Source organism: Electrophorus electricus, chromosome 19 (genome assembly GCF_013358815.1).
Source record: "Electrophorus electricus isolate fEleEle1 chromosome 19, fEleEle1.pri, whole genome shotgun sequence".
In the NCBI taxonomy this organism is placed as follows: Eukaryota; Metazoa; Chordata; class Actinopteri; order Gymnotiformes; family Gymnotidae; genus Electrophorus; species Electrophorus electricus.
In genome coordinates, this window is record NC_049553.1 from 13,723,431 (window position 1) to 13,744,103 (window position 20,673).

The 20,673-nt window shown below is 38.3% G+C and overlaps 2 protein-coding genes across 5 annotated transcripts; both read right to left on the reverse strand.

Annotated features, from left to right (window-relative positions):
* Window positions 1-6,426: 6,426 nt before the first annotated feature.
* Window positions 6,427-9,995, reverse strand: LOC113569171 (GTPase IMAP family member 4-like). Of its 3 annotated transcripts, XM_035536607.1 has the most exons (4): window positions 9,948-9,995; window positions 9,382-9,442; window positions 8,042-8,113; window positions 6,427-7,878 (listed from the first exon to the last, which is right to left on the reverse strand). In XM_035536607.1, exon 4 carries the CDS (start codon window positions 7,868-7,870, stop codon window positions 6,872-6,874), a length of 999 nt encoding a protein of 332 aa, XP_035392500.1. In that variant the 5' UTR covers window positions 7,871-7,878; window positions 8,042-8,113; window positions 9,382-9,442; window positions 9,948-9,995; the 3' UTR covers window positions 6,427-6,871. The 3 variants fall into 3 exon arrangements, with proteins under 3 accessions (XP_035392500.1, XP_035392502.1, XP_035392501.1); XM_035536609.1 differs by lacking the exon at window positions 8,042-8,113 and having other exon boundaries at window positions 6,427-7,875; XM_035536608.1 differs by lacking the exon at window positions 8,042-8,113.
* A 4,499-nt stretch (window positions 9,996-14,494) lies between these two features.
* LOC118243044 (GTPase IMAP family member 4-like) lies at window positions 14,495-16,247 on the reverse strand. Of its 2 annotated transcripts, none has more exons than XM_035536619.1 (2): window positions 16,190-16,247; window positions 14,495-16,023 (listed from the first exon to the last, which is right to left on the reverse strand). In XM_035536619.1, the coding sequence occupies exon 2, from the start codon at window positions 16,016-16,018 to the stop codon at window positions 15,122-15,124; it is 897 nt and encodes a 298-aa protein (XP_035392512.1). In that variant the 5' UTR covers window positions 16,019-16,023; window positions 16,190-16,247; the 3' UTR covers window positions 14,495-15,121. The 2 variants fall into 2 exon arrangements, with proteins under 2 accessions (XP_035392512.1, XP_035392513.1); XM_035536620.1 differs by having other exon boundaries at window positions 14,495-16,026; window positions 16,190-16,231.
* Window positions 16,248-20,673: the final 4,426 nt, after the last annotated feature.

Sequence of the window (20,673 nt, forward strand, 5' to 3'; positions counted from 1 at the left end):
ACCACACCAAAACCTATTTATGGTACTCATGAATACCATGTTAAGTATTCATACACTAGAGAACTAAAACACTGTGGTTAACACTAATTCTAGAACTTTTTGTATTTTCTTCACATTTGTAATCCCCTGAACTCTCTCTCTCTCTCTCTCTCTCTCTCTCTCTCTCTCTCTCTCTCTCTCTATCTCACACACACACACACACACACACACACACACACACACACACACACACACACATACTTTCTCTGTTAGTAGAGAATCCAGAATCTTAATATTCAATTTAAATTTCAGGATGAGCATCAGTGAACTAATTCCAATGCCATAAACTCAGGTAATTGTATTTCTATATAATCTTGCTGGGATGGCACCTGTTAGTCTTTTCATGCAAAATGGGGCTCCCAGTCACAGATTAAATTTGGTTTTAACTGCCAGTGGACATTCATTGTCAGTGTAGTGTAATCCAAGCTTAATCTATGTGCAGAATACAAGTTTTAATAGTTACTTGTACATGACTATGTCTAAACTAAGAATTTTTCCTTTATTATATAAATATAATACATTTTAATTAAAATGTAATTAAATTATATATATATATATATATATATATATATATATATATATATATATATATATATATATATATATATATATATATATATATATACATTTAATGGCCCTAACAACAAAACATAGGTCATAGAATTAACAAGAACTAGAGCTGTACTCCTGAGGGCTGTATCACCATTCACTGTAGTGAACTGCTGTGGGGAAAAGCTGGAAAGAGGGAAATCCCCTTCCACAGTCTTCTTATAAATAAAGATAAAGTCATGAAAAGATTTAAATGTTTTCATAAAAAATCAAAACTACCACGTCTCTTGGTGTTTTCCGATTATTTACTGCTGAGACCATTAAAAGCTTAATTGGGTTTGGTCCAGTTCTTTTGTCCAAGGGTGTGAATATCCATCCTCTGCTTCCCATGTTTATTTGCAAAGTTTTGCCAATTTCTAAAGATCAAGCAGTGTTTCATGTTTGTCGTTTCTTGTTTTTTGTCACTGTGTTTATATAATTGTCTGTTTCATATGTTCTTTGAGAAAAGGTGTAAGTTCTTTGAACACTTGCGCGTAACTTCCTTTTCCCTAGTTTTCAGTGTTACAGCTGACATAAAATGTGATTAAAGACATTCAGTAACAAAGAAAAAAAATTCTCAAAAGCCATATGTCTCATCTATTAATTGTAGGTACTTTTACATGAGCTCTCTCTCTATATATATGGCTGTCTCCACACTTTACTGACATGTTATGGATGCTCTTTGCAGATGTTCTACACATGGCCTTTGCGTTTAGTGCATTCCAGAGTGCATTTCATCACTCAGCCATCATATCATTTAGGGCAAGGATGTGCTCTTTGTCTGCCCTCCTCTATGCCTGCATTTAAAATGTGATATTTATGTTCCAAAAGAAATGAAGAACAGACTGTTGGTTTTGCTCCCAGGGGACCAAAAGTCTTTTCCAGAAGAAAGTTTTGCATTCAGCGGATGGCAGCAATTTACATAAACACATGAATAATTCTGAGATTTTTTTTTGAGAGGGGGGGTGTTCTTTTTCAAGCTACAGCTGCAGACTGTTCGAGCGTGCTGCACATAGGTAATAAGTGTGAAGGGAGTCTATATTTCTCTGTCTCTGTGTCCCCCCTCATGAGAAACATTCAAACAGACGCCGACATGTTACTTCTGATTGTTGGAGATGAATAAATTGGTACCTCCATGACTGGGTCGGGGAAGGCTGGGCTCTTTGGAATTGACTGTGAAATTGCATGACTCTTTCTTCTCTCTCTCTCTCTCTCTCTCTCTCTCTCTCTCTCTCTCTCTCTCTCTCTCTCTCTCTCTCTCTCTCTCTCTCTCTCTCTCCCCTTTCTTTTTCTTTTCATTGAATGAGTATGCCATGTGAAGCATTAGCTATGCTGACTGCAGCGTCATAAATAAAATTCCAGAATGGTGTGTGTGTGTGTGTGTGTGTGTGTGTGTGTGTGTGTGTGTGTGTGTGTGTGTGGAAATGTACCTAGACTGTGTGTGTGTGTGTTTGTGTGTGTATGTGTGTGTGTGTGTGTGTTAGTGTGACATCTGGGTTTGAATTCATAGGGAAAAAAAGGCAAACATGCTGTACTCAGTTTATACAAGCCATGTGAGAGGGAGAGGCCTGCGTATGAAGGAGGAATGTGGAGCAAGCTGGGGGGATTAGCACACTCTCTATCAGAGTCGCACTGGGAGAGGACTCGCATTCCAGCTTGTGGTTCATTCCACTTCCACTGACTCAACTGAACTGACTTGAGTGCAGCGTCCATAGTATCTAAGCACTATATCATGAAGGGAGCTGTGAGTGCGACAAGATGTGGGAATAAACACTAGCCACATAAGTCTGTGGCCTCTAACTCAATATGTGGCTCAGTGTTTGGAAATAGAAACACTGTAACACAGTTTTGTCTTTCTCATGCATGGGCTTTCTGTACGTGTGGGGGTGTGTGTGCGTGTGAGTGTGCAAGTGTGTGTGTGTATTTGTGTGTTTGTTTGTTTGGCCGTGTAGCTCACCTGGTAGGGCATGGTTCTAATAACATCAAGGTCATGGGTTTGATTCCCAGGGAGCTGGTAAATATATAATATAATCTATAAATATATATCTGATAAATATATAAGTTGCTTTGGATAAGAACTAAATGTCATGCATATGTGTGTACAAAATCGACTTATCACCCCTGGCCTAAGTAAAGGGTGTGTGTGTGCTCTCAGAGGATGTTAATTTCTACATTATTCAATAATTTAGTATTGCACCAGCAACAGCCCTATCATTCGAATCAAAGTCAAGGAGAGTAAGAGGACCAGAATGTCTACAAACAAAGTCAGAGAGTGCCCTCTGGTGGCGGTAAGCTCATTTTTCATTATGACCAGTGATAAAATATCTGGCCTGGGTTATAAATTTTGTCTTTTAGCCAAATGCTTTAGCTAAATCATTTAGGCCTCTGACTATTTGTTTACTTTTGTGTTGCTTGTTTGTTTATGGTTATTGTGGTATAGGATATGCAGTAAAGACCAGCAGATCATTAAAGAATAACATGGGCGTATCTCCAATACTGTTACTTACTGTCCCCAATAGTGTATTATTTAATTGTGTAGAATATGCATTTCAAAGCACATTCACATTGCATTTCTTGCCCTGTAGTAAGAGAGATGCAGTAAAAACAGGACATTTCAGACAGAATTCCTTCATCAGCTGCTTCAACTGTGCAAGCAAAGAGCTTCCGAATTAGCAGTAGGTGGAATCAGGATAGACATATAAACTTTGCTTGCACAGCTGATGAAGGACCAAACATCCTGTTTGTGTGTGTATATATATATATATATATATATATATATATATATATATATATATATATATATATATATATATATATATATATATATATATGAGAGAGAGAGAGAGAGAGAGAGAGAGTGTGTAGTGTAATGCAGCACACAAGGTTTCCAGAGAAACATGACATATTAAGGATGCAAATATTTTGTGCCGGCCATGTGCTGAAGAGGAATATTACAGCAAACATAAATATAGGGGTATGTTTTATATGTGTGTCAGGTTTCAGCAGCTATCATTAAAACTGATTTATGGCATTGCAGTTACATATAGCATACAGCTCCCAAGCAGCTTAACACCAAATGTAAACATAAATATCTGGCATGAAGGTTTGTTGTTGCTGTGCATGCTAATTATGTTTTAAGGCTCTTGTTAAATTCTTACTTGTTGTCTTCTTCTCTTTCTACATTTGAACATGCGCAACATTATTATTTTCCTATTATTCTCTTAGCACGAGTTATCATATAAACGCTGAGATGCAGTTAAGTCCAGTGGCTCATGGACTTTTTTGTTTAAGTGCTCTGTAGCATTTTCATGCTCATCAAATAATTCAAGAACCACTCAAGGCCTGTGGATGTTGAACGTTTATCAAAACGAATATTTAGATAGTAGGAACACCAATTACTACCTGAATATCTAATAGCTGTTAGCAAATAATATGTGTCTTTCATTAACAGTGTGAGTAAAATCTGAAGTTTACCAGGCAAAAATTAAGAAACCACATCCTCAAAATTCATAGTTTAATAATTAGTGTTCTTTTATGAAGCAAAATTGCTATTGTCAAATAGAGCAAAAATGACCAAAGTGAATGTGGACATTTTTATTCAGTAAAAGTATTAAAAATATATTTACAAAAAGACATTGAATAGGTAGTGAAAATGTAATCAACAAAGAAAACTGAATGCAATTAATCAAAACAGAAATAACAGAAGACAAATTCTAATAAAAAAGTGCTGCGTTTAATATGCAGCCTACATCAGTGACAAGTCCAGGCCATGAATAATCAACAGAACAACTTAATCAGGATTATTTTGTAAGAAAATTTTAAGGTGATCTTAAAAAATGAATTGTTAGTTTTGAAATGTTAAATTCAATTTTGTTTAAAAACTACAGATCTCTGTATTGTTCTTTTAAAATAATTCATCTATTGCACCACATCCTGTAATTTATTTACTGACACTACTTCTTATGAAATTCTAGTATCTGATATTACTGTCTTTGCACACATCCCACACCCCAGAACGGTCTTCTGAATGAAGGCCATCACTTTGGCTACAGCACTGTATATGCAGAGAAAAGCATTTCATAAGATATCTGCCCACTCTTTAAACTTGCATTCACGTTTGTCCATCACATGCTGCTTTGCTTTTTTCCTGATGTTTGTATGTGGTAACAAAAAACCTTCACAACCTTCACCTCTCACTCGCTGCATTTATAGCTTCATCTACTGAAGCATTTTACCCGCTCACCTCTCCTCTATGGTGTGGAACACCAGTACCTTTCTGAAACAAAATTCACACTGCAAAACAATATTACCAAGGTGAAGGTGGACATTTTTATTCAACAAAAATTATTTTAAAGATATATTAAAAACATGTTTAAAAAGAAACACTGTCAGGCTTTGTAGTGAGAGGCGGAGTCGCATTCAGGTAAACCTCGGTAGGTGTAATATATAAGCACAAAGGGCAGTCCAAACACAAGGTGAGACACCATGTGAAGATCAGCAACAGCACAGGCAATGGAAACCAGACTAGAGGCAGACAACAAGGCAAAAAATGGAGAGAACAGGCATGGATTGAAATAAGAACGCTAAAGGTAGCTATTAGTGACGATCCACTTGTGTCATGTGTCAAAAAGAAAAAAATAATTCCTTTGAATCAGTATGTCGATGCTTGATTCGTTCTACAATGATCACGTGACCATTGACAACCGAGGCTTCGTTTCGGCGAACAACCACTTGATTATCTTCGGGGATCAGTTCAAAAGAAGCAAACCCTGGTGCATGCTTTGAGGGTTCTTTAAGGATTCAAGGGTTGAGAGAGAGAGAGAGAGAGAGAGAGAGAGAGAGAGAGAGAGAGAGAGAGAGAGATGGCGATTTGTACTGTATGTATTGTGTATTATACTGTAATAGAATACATTATTCAGCCATTAAAGTATTCTGCCAAACCGTGGGGGTATGTATCCAAGGCAGCAATGATATTTTGAAGACGTACAAACGATTTCGTTTTATCAGTTGGATTCATTAAAACAACAAATCTCATGTTTTTTTTCTGCGTTTGAACACAGTTTTAAAAGCCGAATAAATAAATAAACGAATGAAAAGGATCCCTTGTGTACACGAAGCACTTTGAGATCTTGGCCACCAGATGCCGCTAATGTGCACTGTGTCATGAAGCTTCAGGTAACAAACCTGTTATCGATACAGTTTGCGGGAAAGCGTCAGTGTTTCAGAAAGCTTCGGTTTTCCGTCACTAGTAAGTACAACGTGAAAACAGCTTAGAAACGCAAGACAAGGCTTAATGGAGACTTCATAGAAACTGGAAGATAATTATGGACAGATGATGTGTTTGAAATAGTCTATAAAACACACTACTCGCACACGGATTGGTCCCCAAATCAGGATGCCGTATAAAGTAAGCAACTAAAATAAAATGTTCCAGTAAGTGAAAGATACCTGGATGACATTCTACCACCAAATATTCCAGTACATGACCAGAGCTATCTTCGTTGTGCACTTGACCCCATCATGCAACAGTTTTGGAAAATCTTTCTTAAGTGGGTGGAACCTTTATATGTTCAAGTGACCTCATAGTAAGGTTTGTGTTTTGTCCCCATACTAGATACTACACTGCATACTACTGCAGGGACCAGTATGCAGTGTACAGTATCTACTGAGTGTATTATGCAGTATACAGTATGTAGTACTGGGTGTTTTGAACATAGCCAGAAGCATCGTGATAAACTAAACGCAGAGGAAACTCATAATCAGGGAAATGGGAATGGGCAGGATGGTTCTGGAGACAAATTGTAATAAGAAGTAATGCATTTAATATAGAATCCACATCAATGACAAATCCAGTGTAAGGCTACTCAAACAAACACGTGTGAATGTGAACGTATTAAGTCCCTTGAACAAAAAACAAAAAGGTACAGACATCAAATAATCAAAATAGAACCTACACCTATGGGACATTTCTGTTGATTACATATAATGAACAGGCTGCGTCTGTATAAAACAATATGACAGATTTTTTGTTTCTGTTCATTATGATAAATGGATAAACTAAATGTAATATTGTTCAAAATCCAACAATAAAGTCGAAAAGTGTACATACAAGCCATATATGTGTAAACTGCTTCAGTATGTTCATTGTTTACACACATTAATTTGCTCTCTTATCTTTGAAATCTCACTAATCAAATGAGATCTACTGTTTAAATGTATACTGATCTTTGTGGTAATCTTATACTTAAGATAAGAGTTCTTTAATTTTATTTATTACTTCTTTTACACCTTTAACTATTTCTTTATATGCCATTTTCATTGCAAAAACCCACAGTCTCTGCCCATCTGCCACATGATAACTTCTAATCCATCCTGCTGTTGCTCCAGCTGCACATGATGTTCCAAGTATAATTGGTGTGCATTCTGGAACGCTCACTGAAATTAAGGCTCCAGCCTCAAGGCCAAGGAAAGCACCTGTCAATGCTCCTGTTCCCGTCCCCACTAACTTTGCTAACAGGTTGCTATGAACTCTCGGCTTTGCTTTTTCTCTCACCATGTTATCTGATTCCTCTTTACCTTCCTCACATAAAGCCTTACACTCTTTATGTATACCTTTCTCTACTAGCCGTAGCATCTCATTGGTGTAACACTTTCCTCCATTCTCCCTCACCATCTCCTCTATGGTGTTCAGTAGCTTCTCCACCTGAACCCTGTTGCTCCTGTGCTCATCCTGTTGCCCATTCCAGTATTTATTATCAGTGACATGAACACGACCTCCACATTTATTCACAAGCTGCTGTAACTCTGTACTTTGCTTCACAAAGTCTTCAATAGTCTGGCCCTCAGTGAGTTGATCACCAAAGGTGAAGAGCACCACTGCATATCTTAGTGCATCCTCTCCAAATGACTCTGTTATTTTTTTCACAGTTTCAATGTCATGCTTTGTGTATCTTCCAACTTTGAGCACAATCACAAATGCATGTAGGCCTGGTGCACACTCAGTAACACATCGTAATATTTCAGAGTTTAGTTCCTCTGAAGTGAGACTAGTGTCAAAAAACCCAGGTGTGTCAATGACTGTTATTAACTTCTTATTAATGGATTTTGTATTTAAGTAGCATTTTTGAGTTTGTGAGTTGGGTGAACATTTAGAACCAAATACTTGTTCACCCAGTATCAGATTTCCAGCGCTGCTTTTACCATCACTTCTTTTCCCAAGAAGCACAATCCTCCGTTCATCCATCGCTCCTACTGAGAGGCAAAAGAGCATTGATGAATAACCAATGTTATGATAGCCTGAGTTACCATGCAATGAATTTGAGGTGAGTTCAGACCATTCAGGATAAGTTATTGTCATCTGTTCATTTGAGTCATCAAGTTTAAATGGTATTTCACAATATAATATAAAATTTACCTCTCTGGCTTTACTCAGGGGCAGTTAGTTTGAGTATCAGATGTGAGTCAGAATCCTGTAGCCTCTATGCACCTAAACAAAAAGACAAATCAAGATCCTGTTCAAGCAGTTTCTTGCAGATCTTTCTCTTTAACATTTCTGACCCAATGGCAACCACACACAATTTACATTTTGTTTGTTTGTTTGGTAAAACAATTTTAAATGGAAAAATACTTTTGCAGCACCAACTGCCCTGGTCAGCAAGCATACAAACATGCATGATTGACTATTGATAGAGTAATTCATCCCTGCTATCCAGAGGGCAGTGCCAGTTTTGTTATCATAGACTATGGGACATGGATGGGTTTGGCATCATTGGGCCTTGAAACACTAACACAAATGATCTTAAAACAAGACTTAATTTTTGAGAACAGGAACTGTTGATTTCCTGTATCACTACCACAATCACATAATGATTGTACAAGATTAATTTAAAACATGAAAAAGCAGTAAGTCTCATTCAGTGTGTCAGGGTTGGCCCCTCCTATCATCCCTGTCTCCATGGTATCTCCTTCTCATTTGTATCACCTGTTCATTGTTAGTCCTCATTACCTTGTGCATTTATAGCTTGTGATTCTATTCCTGTGTTTTCTGTAGTTGGATGTTCTAAGCCCTGCCATGTTTGCTCTGACTGTGTGTCTCTGCCTGTTTGTGTAGTTTTTGTTCCTTATTGTAGCCTGTGTTATTGTTCTAGCTGTGTTCCATGTTGTACATTTCTATCTAGCCAGTTTAGTTGTTTTCCTGTTATTGTGTGTTACTTTCTGTTTGTCTTATGTTTCCTGGATCCATCTATGTTGGTAAATTGACCCTAGACTGTGCCAAAGACTCAGATTATGGATTTGGCCTTAAAAAATCTCACTCTTTTCAGTTTGTGTCCGCCTCGTGATCGCTCCACATTACAAAACCTTTATCAAGTTTATTATTGTCATTATTTTCCAGAATAAATCTTTAAAACTAGAACTAGCAGGCCTTACTCTCAACTACATTATGCAATGTTGTCAAAGCATTTATCATATTTTTTTTAATGTGTAATTGTATCTTGCTAAACAGTATAGGAAATAAGCTAATTATTATATTCCCTACAAACTGAAAATGTTCAGCAACACTTTAATTTGAACAGCACTATGATGGTACACTTACAGATTTGAATAGACACAAAAGGACAAATGATCCTTTAACTCTGAGAAAATAAACCAAGGTGAAAAATAGAACAAAAGAAAGTTTACATGTCTTTTGTACCTTTAATTTTGAAGACAAGTGTATGTAGTTAGCAAGAGAGAGGAATAAGATTTAGGACTCACCGGCAGGTTGGCCAGATCTTTACAAAACACACTTGAATGAGTGTTTGTAGGCTCTGTACACCTAAAAGGTAAAAATCAAAGCTTAAGCCATTTATTGCAGCCACTTCTTCCATTAACAATTGAGACCAGGCGGCGTCTGACAGTGGGTAATGGTGAACTTAACTCCCCAGGGCCTTCCAGTAGCCTCAGAAATCAATCCATTTTGGTTTCTGATTTTTATATGCTCTATCAGTAAAGAGATCAATTATACCAATCTTCTATGATAAGTTCTGTATATTGGCATGCTGTTTCCTTTAATTCCACAGAATAAAGCCAATCATCAAGAAAACACAGTTTGTTCTAAAAATACCATGCGATCTGAATAGAGACAATATTTGCTGTAGAGTTAAGCATATGGTTGTTTTCTAATTCTAGTGGTGAGATGAAAATACATCTTACTTGCGGGTCTGTCAAACACTGTTTTCATTACCAAAAAAATTAAACATTTATAAAAGCGCATTCTGCCACTGTTTATGCAATGGCTGCACACTGAAAGCAAATAACATATGTTTATAAGATTTTGGTACCTTTAATGTCTGCAGTCACTTCAGTCAGTTACTTCTGTGTTGGCAGGCACCTCAATATCTGAGACAGAATCCTGTCACCTCTATATATCTACGACAAACCACAAATCAATATCCAGTTCAAACCAGTTGTTGCCGGTCCTCATTTTCACAGTTGTGACAGGTCAAAACCACACCTAAGTCCCGTTAACTACTCTTCCCCCATTAAAAAGGAAAATATGCTTTGCTGATGTACTCGGGGAAATAGTTGTGATTGCTTCAGTCCATGACAATGTCAACCAACCAGTTCCTGGTCACTGCTAAAATTTATTATTCATTTGGTTTCAGTTGCAGACATTTTCAAATGATTTGGTCCACCTTTATAATGAGGAGATTTATTATTGTAAAACAAACACACAAACAAAATTTTGATATATATATATCCATCCTATTCAACCCATACTCTCCTGTGCAAAAAAATTAAACAATCCCAAAACTGTATAATATTAAGCTTTTAATGGTCTCATCAACAAATAATTGGGCATTTTCAAACACCATACATGTAGAACATTGAATTTTATATTAAAATTTTAGGTCTTTCATGATGTTATATTTGTTTACAATCAAATGTTTCACCTGTGGTTCTGTAACCTTAGCAGTAAAAAGTGCCAGCCCTCAGCTCTGTTCAATAGAACTGCATTTTTACCATGCGCTAGCAGAAGTCCTGCAAAAAAGTACAGAAATGTCTTGGCCTTTGAGCACACAGAAAAAAAGGCTAAAAACCTCAAAGAGGATCATTTGTTACACCAATTAACTTTTAAAGAATTAAATATGATGCAAAATGTGCATTAAAAGGGCATTTATCATAAATGATCAACATGTAGGAGGCTTTGCTTTATTTATGTTTTGTGTTTCAATTCATGAAGTGATAGAGGCATAAAGTGAGCCATGTGTTTGGAAATTGTAATGCATAGTGCACACATGGAGTTTAAAATGTATTCTTTTGGTTTGTGATCCAGAGATTATTGACAGAAAACTACAACAACAACAACAACAACAATAGTAATAATCACCAACATTATCATCTTGAAAGGTGTACACCAAAGAAATCCATGCTGCAAAATCAAAGCTGGTAAAAATATATGTACAGCTACAGAGAAGAGGCAGCAGAGCCAAAGCTTCCTCAGCAAACCAATCAACAGCTACTTTACCTAATATGGTGTGAAATTCTGTTAAAATACTGTTTTGTCTTAATGCGGTTGTGCTAAGAAATGACATTTTAAAAAAGTGTGACTTCCTTAAACACAGGATGTGAAACCATACACACTGGCAGAAGTGCTTATTCTCACTGTAATAAACATCAAACTATGCATTACATTAGGTATCCTTCTTTTCTATATTTCATCACTGTATCAGTATACTTATTTACTGTATGTCACATTGGTATTCATTCACATTTCAAAATTTGACAATAAAAATACAAAAAAAACCCAAACCCTCCAAACATATTATAGCCCTCTATCATATACAGGGATAATTATGTGCATAAATGAGCTGAAATACTCAAATAGTAACCAGTGGCTATCATACAGTAAGTCTCATTGTGCACAATAGTTGTATTTTGTTTCTAAAATATAACAATTTTGTGCCAACTCCCATCACCATAGAAGAGAAACACATCTTGTACTTTAGTGCTAGACAATGTATAAAAGAACTGAGAAGGTTTGCAAAAGGAGAGCGAAAGGACATGTCAGTTTTGGCTGTTTAAAATCCATGGATGCTAAGTTATGCCCAGTTATGCTGTGTATTGTACTCCATTCTTCAAAGTGCATTGTCGGTCCTGTATATAAATGCACTTGTTTTGGTCTTATCTATTTTAAGTATTTTATGTATAAAAATAGTGTTATTTCACAAAAATTGCAATTAGTGTGAGTAAATAGTGTGAGTGAAATGTTGTTCCCTTGTCTTGTGGATGTGGGTCAGTATATCTATAGCTTAGCACACACACAAACACACACACACACACACACACACACACACACACACACACACACACACACACACACAACCAACTCTCTCTATATATCCCCTAACCAAAAATCCTTCAAATGTTGATCAGTGAAGAATACATTACTTCTGAAAAAATCAAGTGTTCATCACTCCTCGTTGTTACACTTACTCTCTGCGCTCTACGCTTTCATTTTTTCGCGCCCGCTAGTTTTATTCTGTTCTCATTTCTTGTCAGGTGTTCTTCCATCTGTTGTACTTTCTCTCTGTCTACGTTGCTTTCCCTGTTCGTATTCACCAGTCTTATTCAAGCCTCATTTCTCGTCAGGTGTTCTACCGTCTCTTCGCTTCCGTTTAGGTTTGTCTTCCCGTGTTCATATATGAAAGGATGTTGTCTGGTTTTCCTTTTGGTTCTGTTACCTGTGCTTTTGTCGTGGTTATTGTTTGTCTATCTTAAGTAGCCTGGTTCAGTCTATTCCCCTTCCTAATCAGTTTCCTTCCCCGCTTGTCCTAGTTTTACAATTCATCGTTGTCCTTCCATTAGTAATACCTTACTGTTTATATTTTTTTGTTGCCTAGTTATCTTCACCCTGTTAGTTTGTTAGTCTTCTGTTTGTTCCTTCGTTCTATTCTGTATTATGTATTTCCCTGGTTAGTCTGTTTCTGTTATTAAACTATTTATTCATTTATTCTATCTTGTCTGTGTTCTTATTATGGCTTCCCTGGTCATTGATTCAGCTCGCTGTCATGTCCAAGGCCTTGTCACTTCGGGTGTGTGTTCACGCTCAACCTGCCCCTCGTTATATCTGCCTTGTGCTGTGGGGATGCATAAGGTAAGAAAAATTTGATCTGCTCACTATATAGTAGTGAAGTTTGGGTCTTAGTACTTAGTGGATCATTGTTAAAGGAAAACTTCACGGTGATTTTTTTATTCACTAGAATAAAAACCAAAAAAGTTACACACAGATCAAATATCAAATAATCAAAATGTTATTAGTATTAAAATGCAGTCAGCAACCATTAATCAAAATTAAATTAGCATAGACTGAAAAATGAACATTCTCTTTAATAAAGTACCTACAGTATATCTATATGAGATTTATGTTGATTTACATACAGTGAACAAGGTGCAGTCTGTATAAAAGATGACAGATTTTTGTTTTTGTTCATTATGATGAATGAATAAAGTAAATGTAATAATATTCAAAATACAACAGTAAAGTGGAAAAGTGTACATACGAGCCACATAAATGTAAACTGCTTCAGTATGTTCATTCTTTACACACATTCATATACTCTCTCAAATCAAATTAGGTATACTGTTTGAATGCATGTAGATCATTTTGTAACATAAACTTTGTGATAATTATGAAATTTCTTTCAGCTAAGAGTTCTTTAATTTTCTTCATTACATCTAAATCACCTTCAACTGTTTCTTTATATGACAGTTACATGATTTTTGGGAGGGGAGCAGAAACTTTTAACTTCCTTGAATTTAATATATAGATAACAGTGTTAATAAAATTATCGCTATCACAATCAGACCATGATTGTATAAGATTTATTTAGATCATGATGAAGCAGGAAATCTCATACAATCTTTATAAAATTTAACAACTGATATGTATTATTGCAATTCTTATCCAGAATAAAATTTTAAAACTAGGACTAGCAGGGCTTACTCTCAGGAACTCTCTTAATTATCTTTTACTACATTATGCAATGGTGTCAAAGCAGTTATCGTATTATATTTATTGTTTGCTACATTGAAACTGCAACAGAAGTAGTATGTTACCAAACAGAATGTCTAGGAACTAAGTTAATTATTATATTCCCTAGACACCAAAAATGTTTAGCATGAATTTAATTTAAACAACAGTATGATGGGACACTTTGAATAGACACAAAATGACAAATGACATAATTTAACTCTTAACTCATCAACAAACTATAACAAGAAAATGGTAGACCTGTGGAACTGTAACCAACAAATAGTGCCAGTCCTGTTCAAGAGAACTGTGTTTTATTTTAGTTTTGCTAGCGGGAAAGTCCTACAAAGGCTGCTCAGAAAAGACTTGGCCTTTGATCACAGAGAAGAGGCGAAAAAACACAAAGAAGATCATTTAAATAAATACAATACAAAAGTGTAACATCAGGAGTGACCCAGGCCAAAACAAGACTACACTGACACAAGACTACACTAACTCCCTACACGAAAACACAGACAAAACCCCAGTCCAAATTTGCAGCCATTCGTTACCAAATAGTGTACATGCAAATATTTATAGTATGTACAAATTTACAACAGCATGCGTAGTTATAAGTGCAAAGCAGGCTCAGAGTCGAAAGGGAAAGCAATCACTGAATAGAATATCAACACTATCACAAATCACAATTCACAAAAAGGTCTCCAAATCTCTCTGTCTCTTCTCCCTCCAAAACACTTTCTTACATCTTTCCTCCAGGTGGGGCCTTGTTTCCAGACTAGACAGAAAGTATGAAGTTTCAATTCATGAAGCTGTGCCTCATGGAGGCATAAATCAAGTTTCAAGTTTCAAGTTTGGTTTATTTGTCACATACATAGTCATACACAGTATAACTCACAGTGAAATCAAACCATGTTCTTGGTAAAACCGATACATGGTGCACGCATGAATTTAGAAATGTATTCTTTTGGTTTCTGTTCCAGAGATTGCTCATTTTCTGTCAATAATTTTCCATAGAATCATTAGTACTGTCATGCCATGCCACCATAAGAATATGCCCACGTCCCCCTGGGTCCATACGTATGGTCCCAGAGTCACATGTTTCCAGGGTCCTATGTTCCCCAGTTTGATATTCTGTTAACACATTAACTCTCCTCTTATATTTGGCTCATATTTGACCCATTTCAAGTTAAAATATTTCAGAATCTCTGATCCTGACCCTGAGCCTAACTTTAACTCTAATCCTAACCGGAAACAATAGTCACTTGAAACATACGATTCAAAACAAGTATTCTCTTGACTTGAAATGTGGATATATGTGTTTTGAATAACTTGGATAGATTTGAAGGCACTTGATAAGGCCTTACGTTTACTATTGAACAGTATTTTGTAAATAATTGCAATCATATAATTTGTATTGATACACTTAGTGGCCAAAAATCTTATATAAAGAAACACCTTCAACTCTTTCTTTATATGCCATTTTCATTGCATCATCCACAATCTCTGCCACATCTGCTCCTTGATTACCACTAATCCCTCTGCAATTGCTTCAGCTACACTTGTTCCAAGTAAAAATAGTTTGTATCTTAAAGAGCTTTCTGAAATTAAGGCTCCAGCCTGAAGGCCAAGGAAAGCACCTGTCAATGCTCCTGTTCCCGTCCCCACTAACTTTGCTAACAGGTTGCTATGAACTCTCGGCTTTGCTTGTTCTCTCACTATTTTAATATCTGAATCCTCTTTACCTTCCTCACATGAAGCCTTACACTCTGCATCTATAACTTTATCTACTAGCTGTAGCATCTCATTGGTGTAACACTCTCCTCTATTCTCCCTCACCATCTCCTCTATGGTGTTCAGTAGCTTCTCCACCTGAACCCTGTTGCTCCTGTGCTCATCCTGTTGCTCATTCCAGTATTTATTATCAATGACATGAACACGACCTCCACATTTATTCACAAGCTGCTGTAACACTCTACTCTCCTTCACAAAGTCTTCAATAGTCTGGCCCTCAGTGAGTTGATCACCAAAGGTGAAGAGCACCACTCCATATCTTAGTGCATCCTCTCCAAATGATTCAGTTATTTTTTTCACAGTTTCGATCTCATGCTTTGTGTATCTTCCAACTTTGAGCACAATCACAAATGCATGTGGGCCTGGTGCACACTCAGTAACACATCGTAATATTTCAGAGTTTAGTTCCTCTGAAGTGAGACTAGTGTCAAAAAACCCTGGCGTGTCAATGACTGTTATTAACTTCTCATTAATGGATTTTGTATTTGAACATTCAGTACCAAATACTTTTTCACCCAGGATCAGATTTCCAGCGCTGCTTTTTCCATCACCTGTTTTCCCAAGAAGCACAATCCTCCGTTCATCCATCGCTCCTACTGAGAGACAAAAGAGCATTGCTGAATAACCAATGTTATGACAGCATGAGTTACCATGCAATGAATTTGAGGTGAGCTCAGACCATTCAGGTCAAGTTATTGTCATCTGTGCATTTGAGTTATCAAGTTTAAATGGTATTTCACAATATAATATAAACTTTACCTCTCTGCCTTTATTCTGGGGCAGGCAGGTTCAGTATCAGGTGTGAGTCAGACTCCTGTATCCTCTATGCATCTAAACAAAAAGACAAATCAAGATCCTGTTCAAGCAGTTTCTTGCAGATCTTTCTCTCATTCACATTTCTGACACAATGGAAACCACACACAATTTACATTTTGTTTGTTTATTTGTTAAAACAATTTTAAATGAAAAATACTTTTGCAGCATCAACTGCCCTTGTCAGCAAGCACACAAACATGCATGATTGACTATTGATAGAGTAATTCATCCCTACTATCCAGAGGGTAGTGCCAGTTTTGTTATCATAGACTCTGGGACATGGATGGGTTTGGCATCATTGGGCCTTGAAACACTAACACAAATGATCTTAAAAGAAGGGCACGTGTGTAGATAATAAAGGACTTAATAAGATATTGTATTTCCAAAGATAAAAAACAAGACTTAATTTTTGAGAACAGGAACTTTTGATTTCCTTGAACATCATTGTTTAATATGTAGATAATGTTATTGATAAAATTATCACTACCACAATCACATAATGATAGTACAAGATTAATTTAAAACATGAGCAAGCAGTAAGTTTCATTCAGTCTGTCACGGTTTGCCCCTCCCACCCCTGTCTCTATGGTTTCCCTGTCTCATATTATTGTCTCATTTTCTCCATTCCTGCTCCATTCCTTGTTTTGGTTTTCATCTTCTCATTTGTATTACCTGTTCATTGTCAGTCCTGATTACCCTGTGTATTTATGCCTTGTGTTAGTCCCTGTTAGTTTGCTGGTCTTTGTGATTCTATTCCTGTGTTCATAGTTCAAAGTTTTATTCGTCACATATACAGTCATACACAGTATAACTGGCAGTGAAATGCCTTTGGTGACTGCTCTGCCTGTAGCCTGTAGCCGAGGAGAGATGCATAAAATATGCAGATCAGGGAAATGGATGCACATTAATGAATAAATATTGTCCAGATAAATAATGAATGTAAAGGGAGGGTATGAATATGTATATATACAATGAAAATACAATTTACAGTTTTTACAATTTTACAATTTTTTACAGTTTGTTATGATGTTATGGAGAGTCCCTGCAGTTCATCAGTTGCCCTGATTCAGGGCCCGAATGGCCTGCGGTAAGAAGCTCCTTTTCAGTCTCTCTGTGTTGGTCCTAAGGGAGTGAAAGTGCTTCCCTGACCTCAACAGAGAGAAGAGCCTATTGTTGGGATGGGTGGGGTCCTTCACAATCCTCCTGGCTTTGGTCTCGCACCGCTTGCAGTAGATGGTCTGCAGGTCAGGAAGTTCTGTATAAATGATGCGCTCCGCTGAACGCACCACCCTCTGGACTGCTTGTCTGTCCTGCTTGGTGCTGTTCCCAAACCAGGCTGTGATGTTCCCTGTGAGGATGCTCTCAATAGTGCAGGTGTAGAAGTGCCGCAGCACCTTGAAGGGCAGTCTGAAGTCTCTTAGGTGTTCGAGGTGGTAAAGACGCTGACGAGCCTTCTTTGCCAGGGAGTTGGTGTGGTGGGACCAGCACAGGTCCTGCGAAATGTGAACTCCAAGGTACCTGAAACTGTCTACTTTCTCCACCGTGGTTCTGTTGATCCTCACGGGTTGGTAGTGCTGCTCTTGCTTCTTGCTGCAGCCCACAATCAGCTCCTTTGTCTTGCTGATGCTCAGGAGGAGATTCTTTTCCTGGCACCAGTAATCCAGATAAGCCGTCTCGTCGTGGCCCAAGATCAGGCCCATGAGGATGCTATTGTCAGCGAACTTGATGATGGTGGTAGAGCTGGAAGTGGCCACGCAGTCGTAGGTGTACAGTGAGTAGAGCAGGGGGCTTAGGACACAACCCTAGAGACCTCCAGTGCTGAGGGTAAGGGTGGATGAGACGCAGTTGCCCACCCGTACTGATTGTGGTCTGTCTGTTAGGAAGTTGGAGATCCAGTCACCCAGGGATGGATGCAGTCCTAGATTCTCAAACTTAATAGTGAGTCTGGAAAGGATGATGGTGTTAAATGCTGAACTGTAATCAACAAACAGCATTTTAATATAATTACCCCTCCCTTTGTCCAGGTGGGTCAGTGTGGTTTGAAGCAGATGTGCAATTGCATCATCAGTGGAGTGGTTGTGGCAGTATGCAAACTGCAGTGGGTCCATGGAGGCTGGCAGTGAAGTGGTGATGAAATCTCTGACTACCTTTTCAAAGCACTTCATCACGACCGATGTGAGGGCAACAGGGCGGTAGTCATTGAGGCCAGAGGGTCGAGGTTTCTTCGGGACGGGGACGATGGTGGATTGCTTGAAGCTGGACGGGACGATACCGAGCGTCAGGGAGAGACTGAAGATGTCAGTGAATACCGGTGCTAGCTGGTCTGCGCAGGCTCTGAGGACTCTCCCGTCTGGTCCCGCTGCCTTCCTGGTATTCACCCTTTTAAACACTCTCCTCACGTCACTCTCCGTGATGATGAGAGGGCGCTGTTCTATGGTGGGCTCTGCGCATGTGCTGTTGGCACTGTTAGCATTAGCGCTGCTAGATGTAGCCTCAAAGCGAGCGAAGAACGTGTTTAACTCATTCGCGCTCATCAGTGCGGATGATGCGAGAGTTCAGAGCCTCGCGCATGGGTTTTCCACCCAGGGCTTCTGGTTGGGAAACGTCTTGATGGTGGTTCTCAGAATCATGTCGTCCACCAGTTTCCCAGTACCACTACCGCCTCTGTAAACTCGCTGACATCAGTACTGCGCCGAAACATGCCCCATCCAGAGCGGCCAGAGCGGCCACCGACTGGTCTGTCCAGCGCGCGACTTCCCTCTGCGCCCGTTTCATCCTTTGTTTATATTTTGGTAGAAGGAAGATGGCAGCGTGGTCCGATTTACCAAATGGTAGATGAGCTAGTGCCTTGTAGCTGTCCTTGTATGGGGTGTAGCAGTGGTCTAGTGTCTGCATGCTTGAGGGAGGTTAGCGTTATTAAAATCCCCAACCACTAAGTGCAGCGTCCCGGGCCTGAAACTGTGAAAGTCTCATAAAGTTCCCACAGTGCAGTTTCCATGTTGGCCTGAGGTGTGTGGGGTTGCATAAACTAAATGAATGCTAAGCTTATACTAATAGAGAATAATGCGCAGAATGGAATAGGACTAATGCTTGAATTAATAAAATAATTGCTGTATGTCCAGACATAACAGGAAATGCCCTAGACGTGCATGTGTGTGATTGTGCAAGAAGACATGTGTACGTGACAGTTAGACAGAGGCAACGGCTGAGATGGAAAAATACAAAAGCAGAAGTGGCGCAAGGCGAGAAAACTCTAAGTCTGTCTGTTGCAAAGTTATGCTTTAGATCTCACTCGCACTGCGCTGTGAAGTGACATCTCCAGAGCTCTGTATTAATAAAAGGCCACAAGGTAACGCACTGGTTCCTGTCTCTTCTTTCCTGCATTAACAGACACGACAGGTGGAATGTACACGGTGTTGACGATGACCGAGGTGAACTCCCGAGGAAGGTAGAAAGGACGAAACTTGAGGGCGAGCAGCTCCAGGTTGGGCGAGCAGGAGCGGGCGAGAATAACAACATTGGCATTGTTGCACCAGCTGTTGTTTACCATCACACACCCTCAAGGCGTTTTCCTCGCGTCGCGTCCTTTGTTCTCCCTCAGGATCTCCGTCGGCCAGCTTGGGTACGGGGTTAGAGACGGCTTGAGGTGAGTGTTATGTATACCAAGAGAAATAAGAGAATCTGCTGTATGAGATGCATGTGGAACTCTCTATGTTGGTAAATTGACCCTGCACTGCGACTAAGAGTCTAATTATGGATTTGGCCTTAATATAGCTCATTCTTTTCAGTGTGTGTCCGCCTCGTGATCGCGCCACATTACAAAACCTTTATCAAGTTTATTATTGTAATTATTTTCCAGAATAAAACTTTAAAACTAGAACTAGCAGGCCTTACTATCAATTACATTATGCAATGTTGTCAAATTTTTGTTAATGTGTCCCAGTAGTTTGTTACATTGAGATTGCAACAAACATCTTGCCAAACAGTATAGGAAATAAGCTAATTACTATATTCCCTACAAACCAAAAACGTTTAGCATCATTTTCATTTGAACAACACTATGATGGTACACTTAGATGTGAATAGACACAAAAGGACAAATGATACTTTAACTCTGAGAAATTAAACCAAACGTCAAAAATAGATCAAAAGGTCTTTTGTACCTTTTAGTTTTGAAGTCAGGTCTGTATAGTTACAAGAGAGAGGAATAAGATTTAGGACTCACCGGCAGGTTGGCCAGATCTTTACAAAATACACTTGAATGAGTGTTTGTAGGCTCTGTACACCTAAAAGGTAAAAATCAAAGCTTAAGCCATTTATTGCAGCCACTTCTTCCATTAACAATTGAGACCAGGCGGCGTCTGACAGTGGGTAATGGTGAACTTCACTCCCCAGGGCCTTCCAGTAGCCTCAGAAATCAATTCATT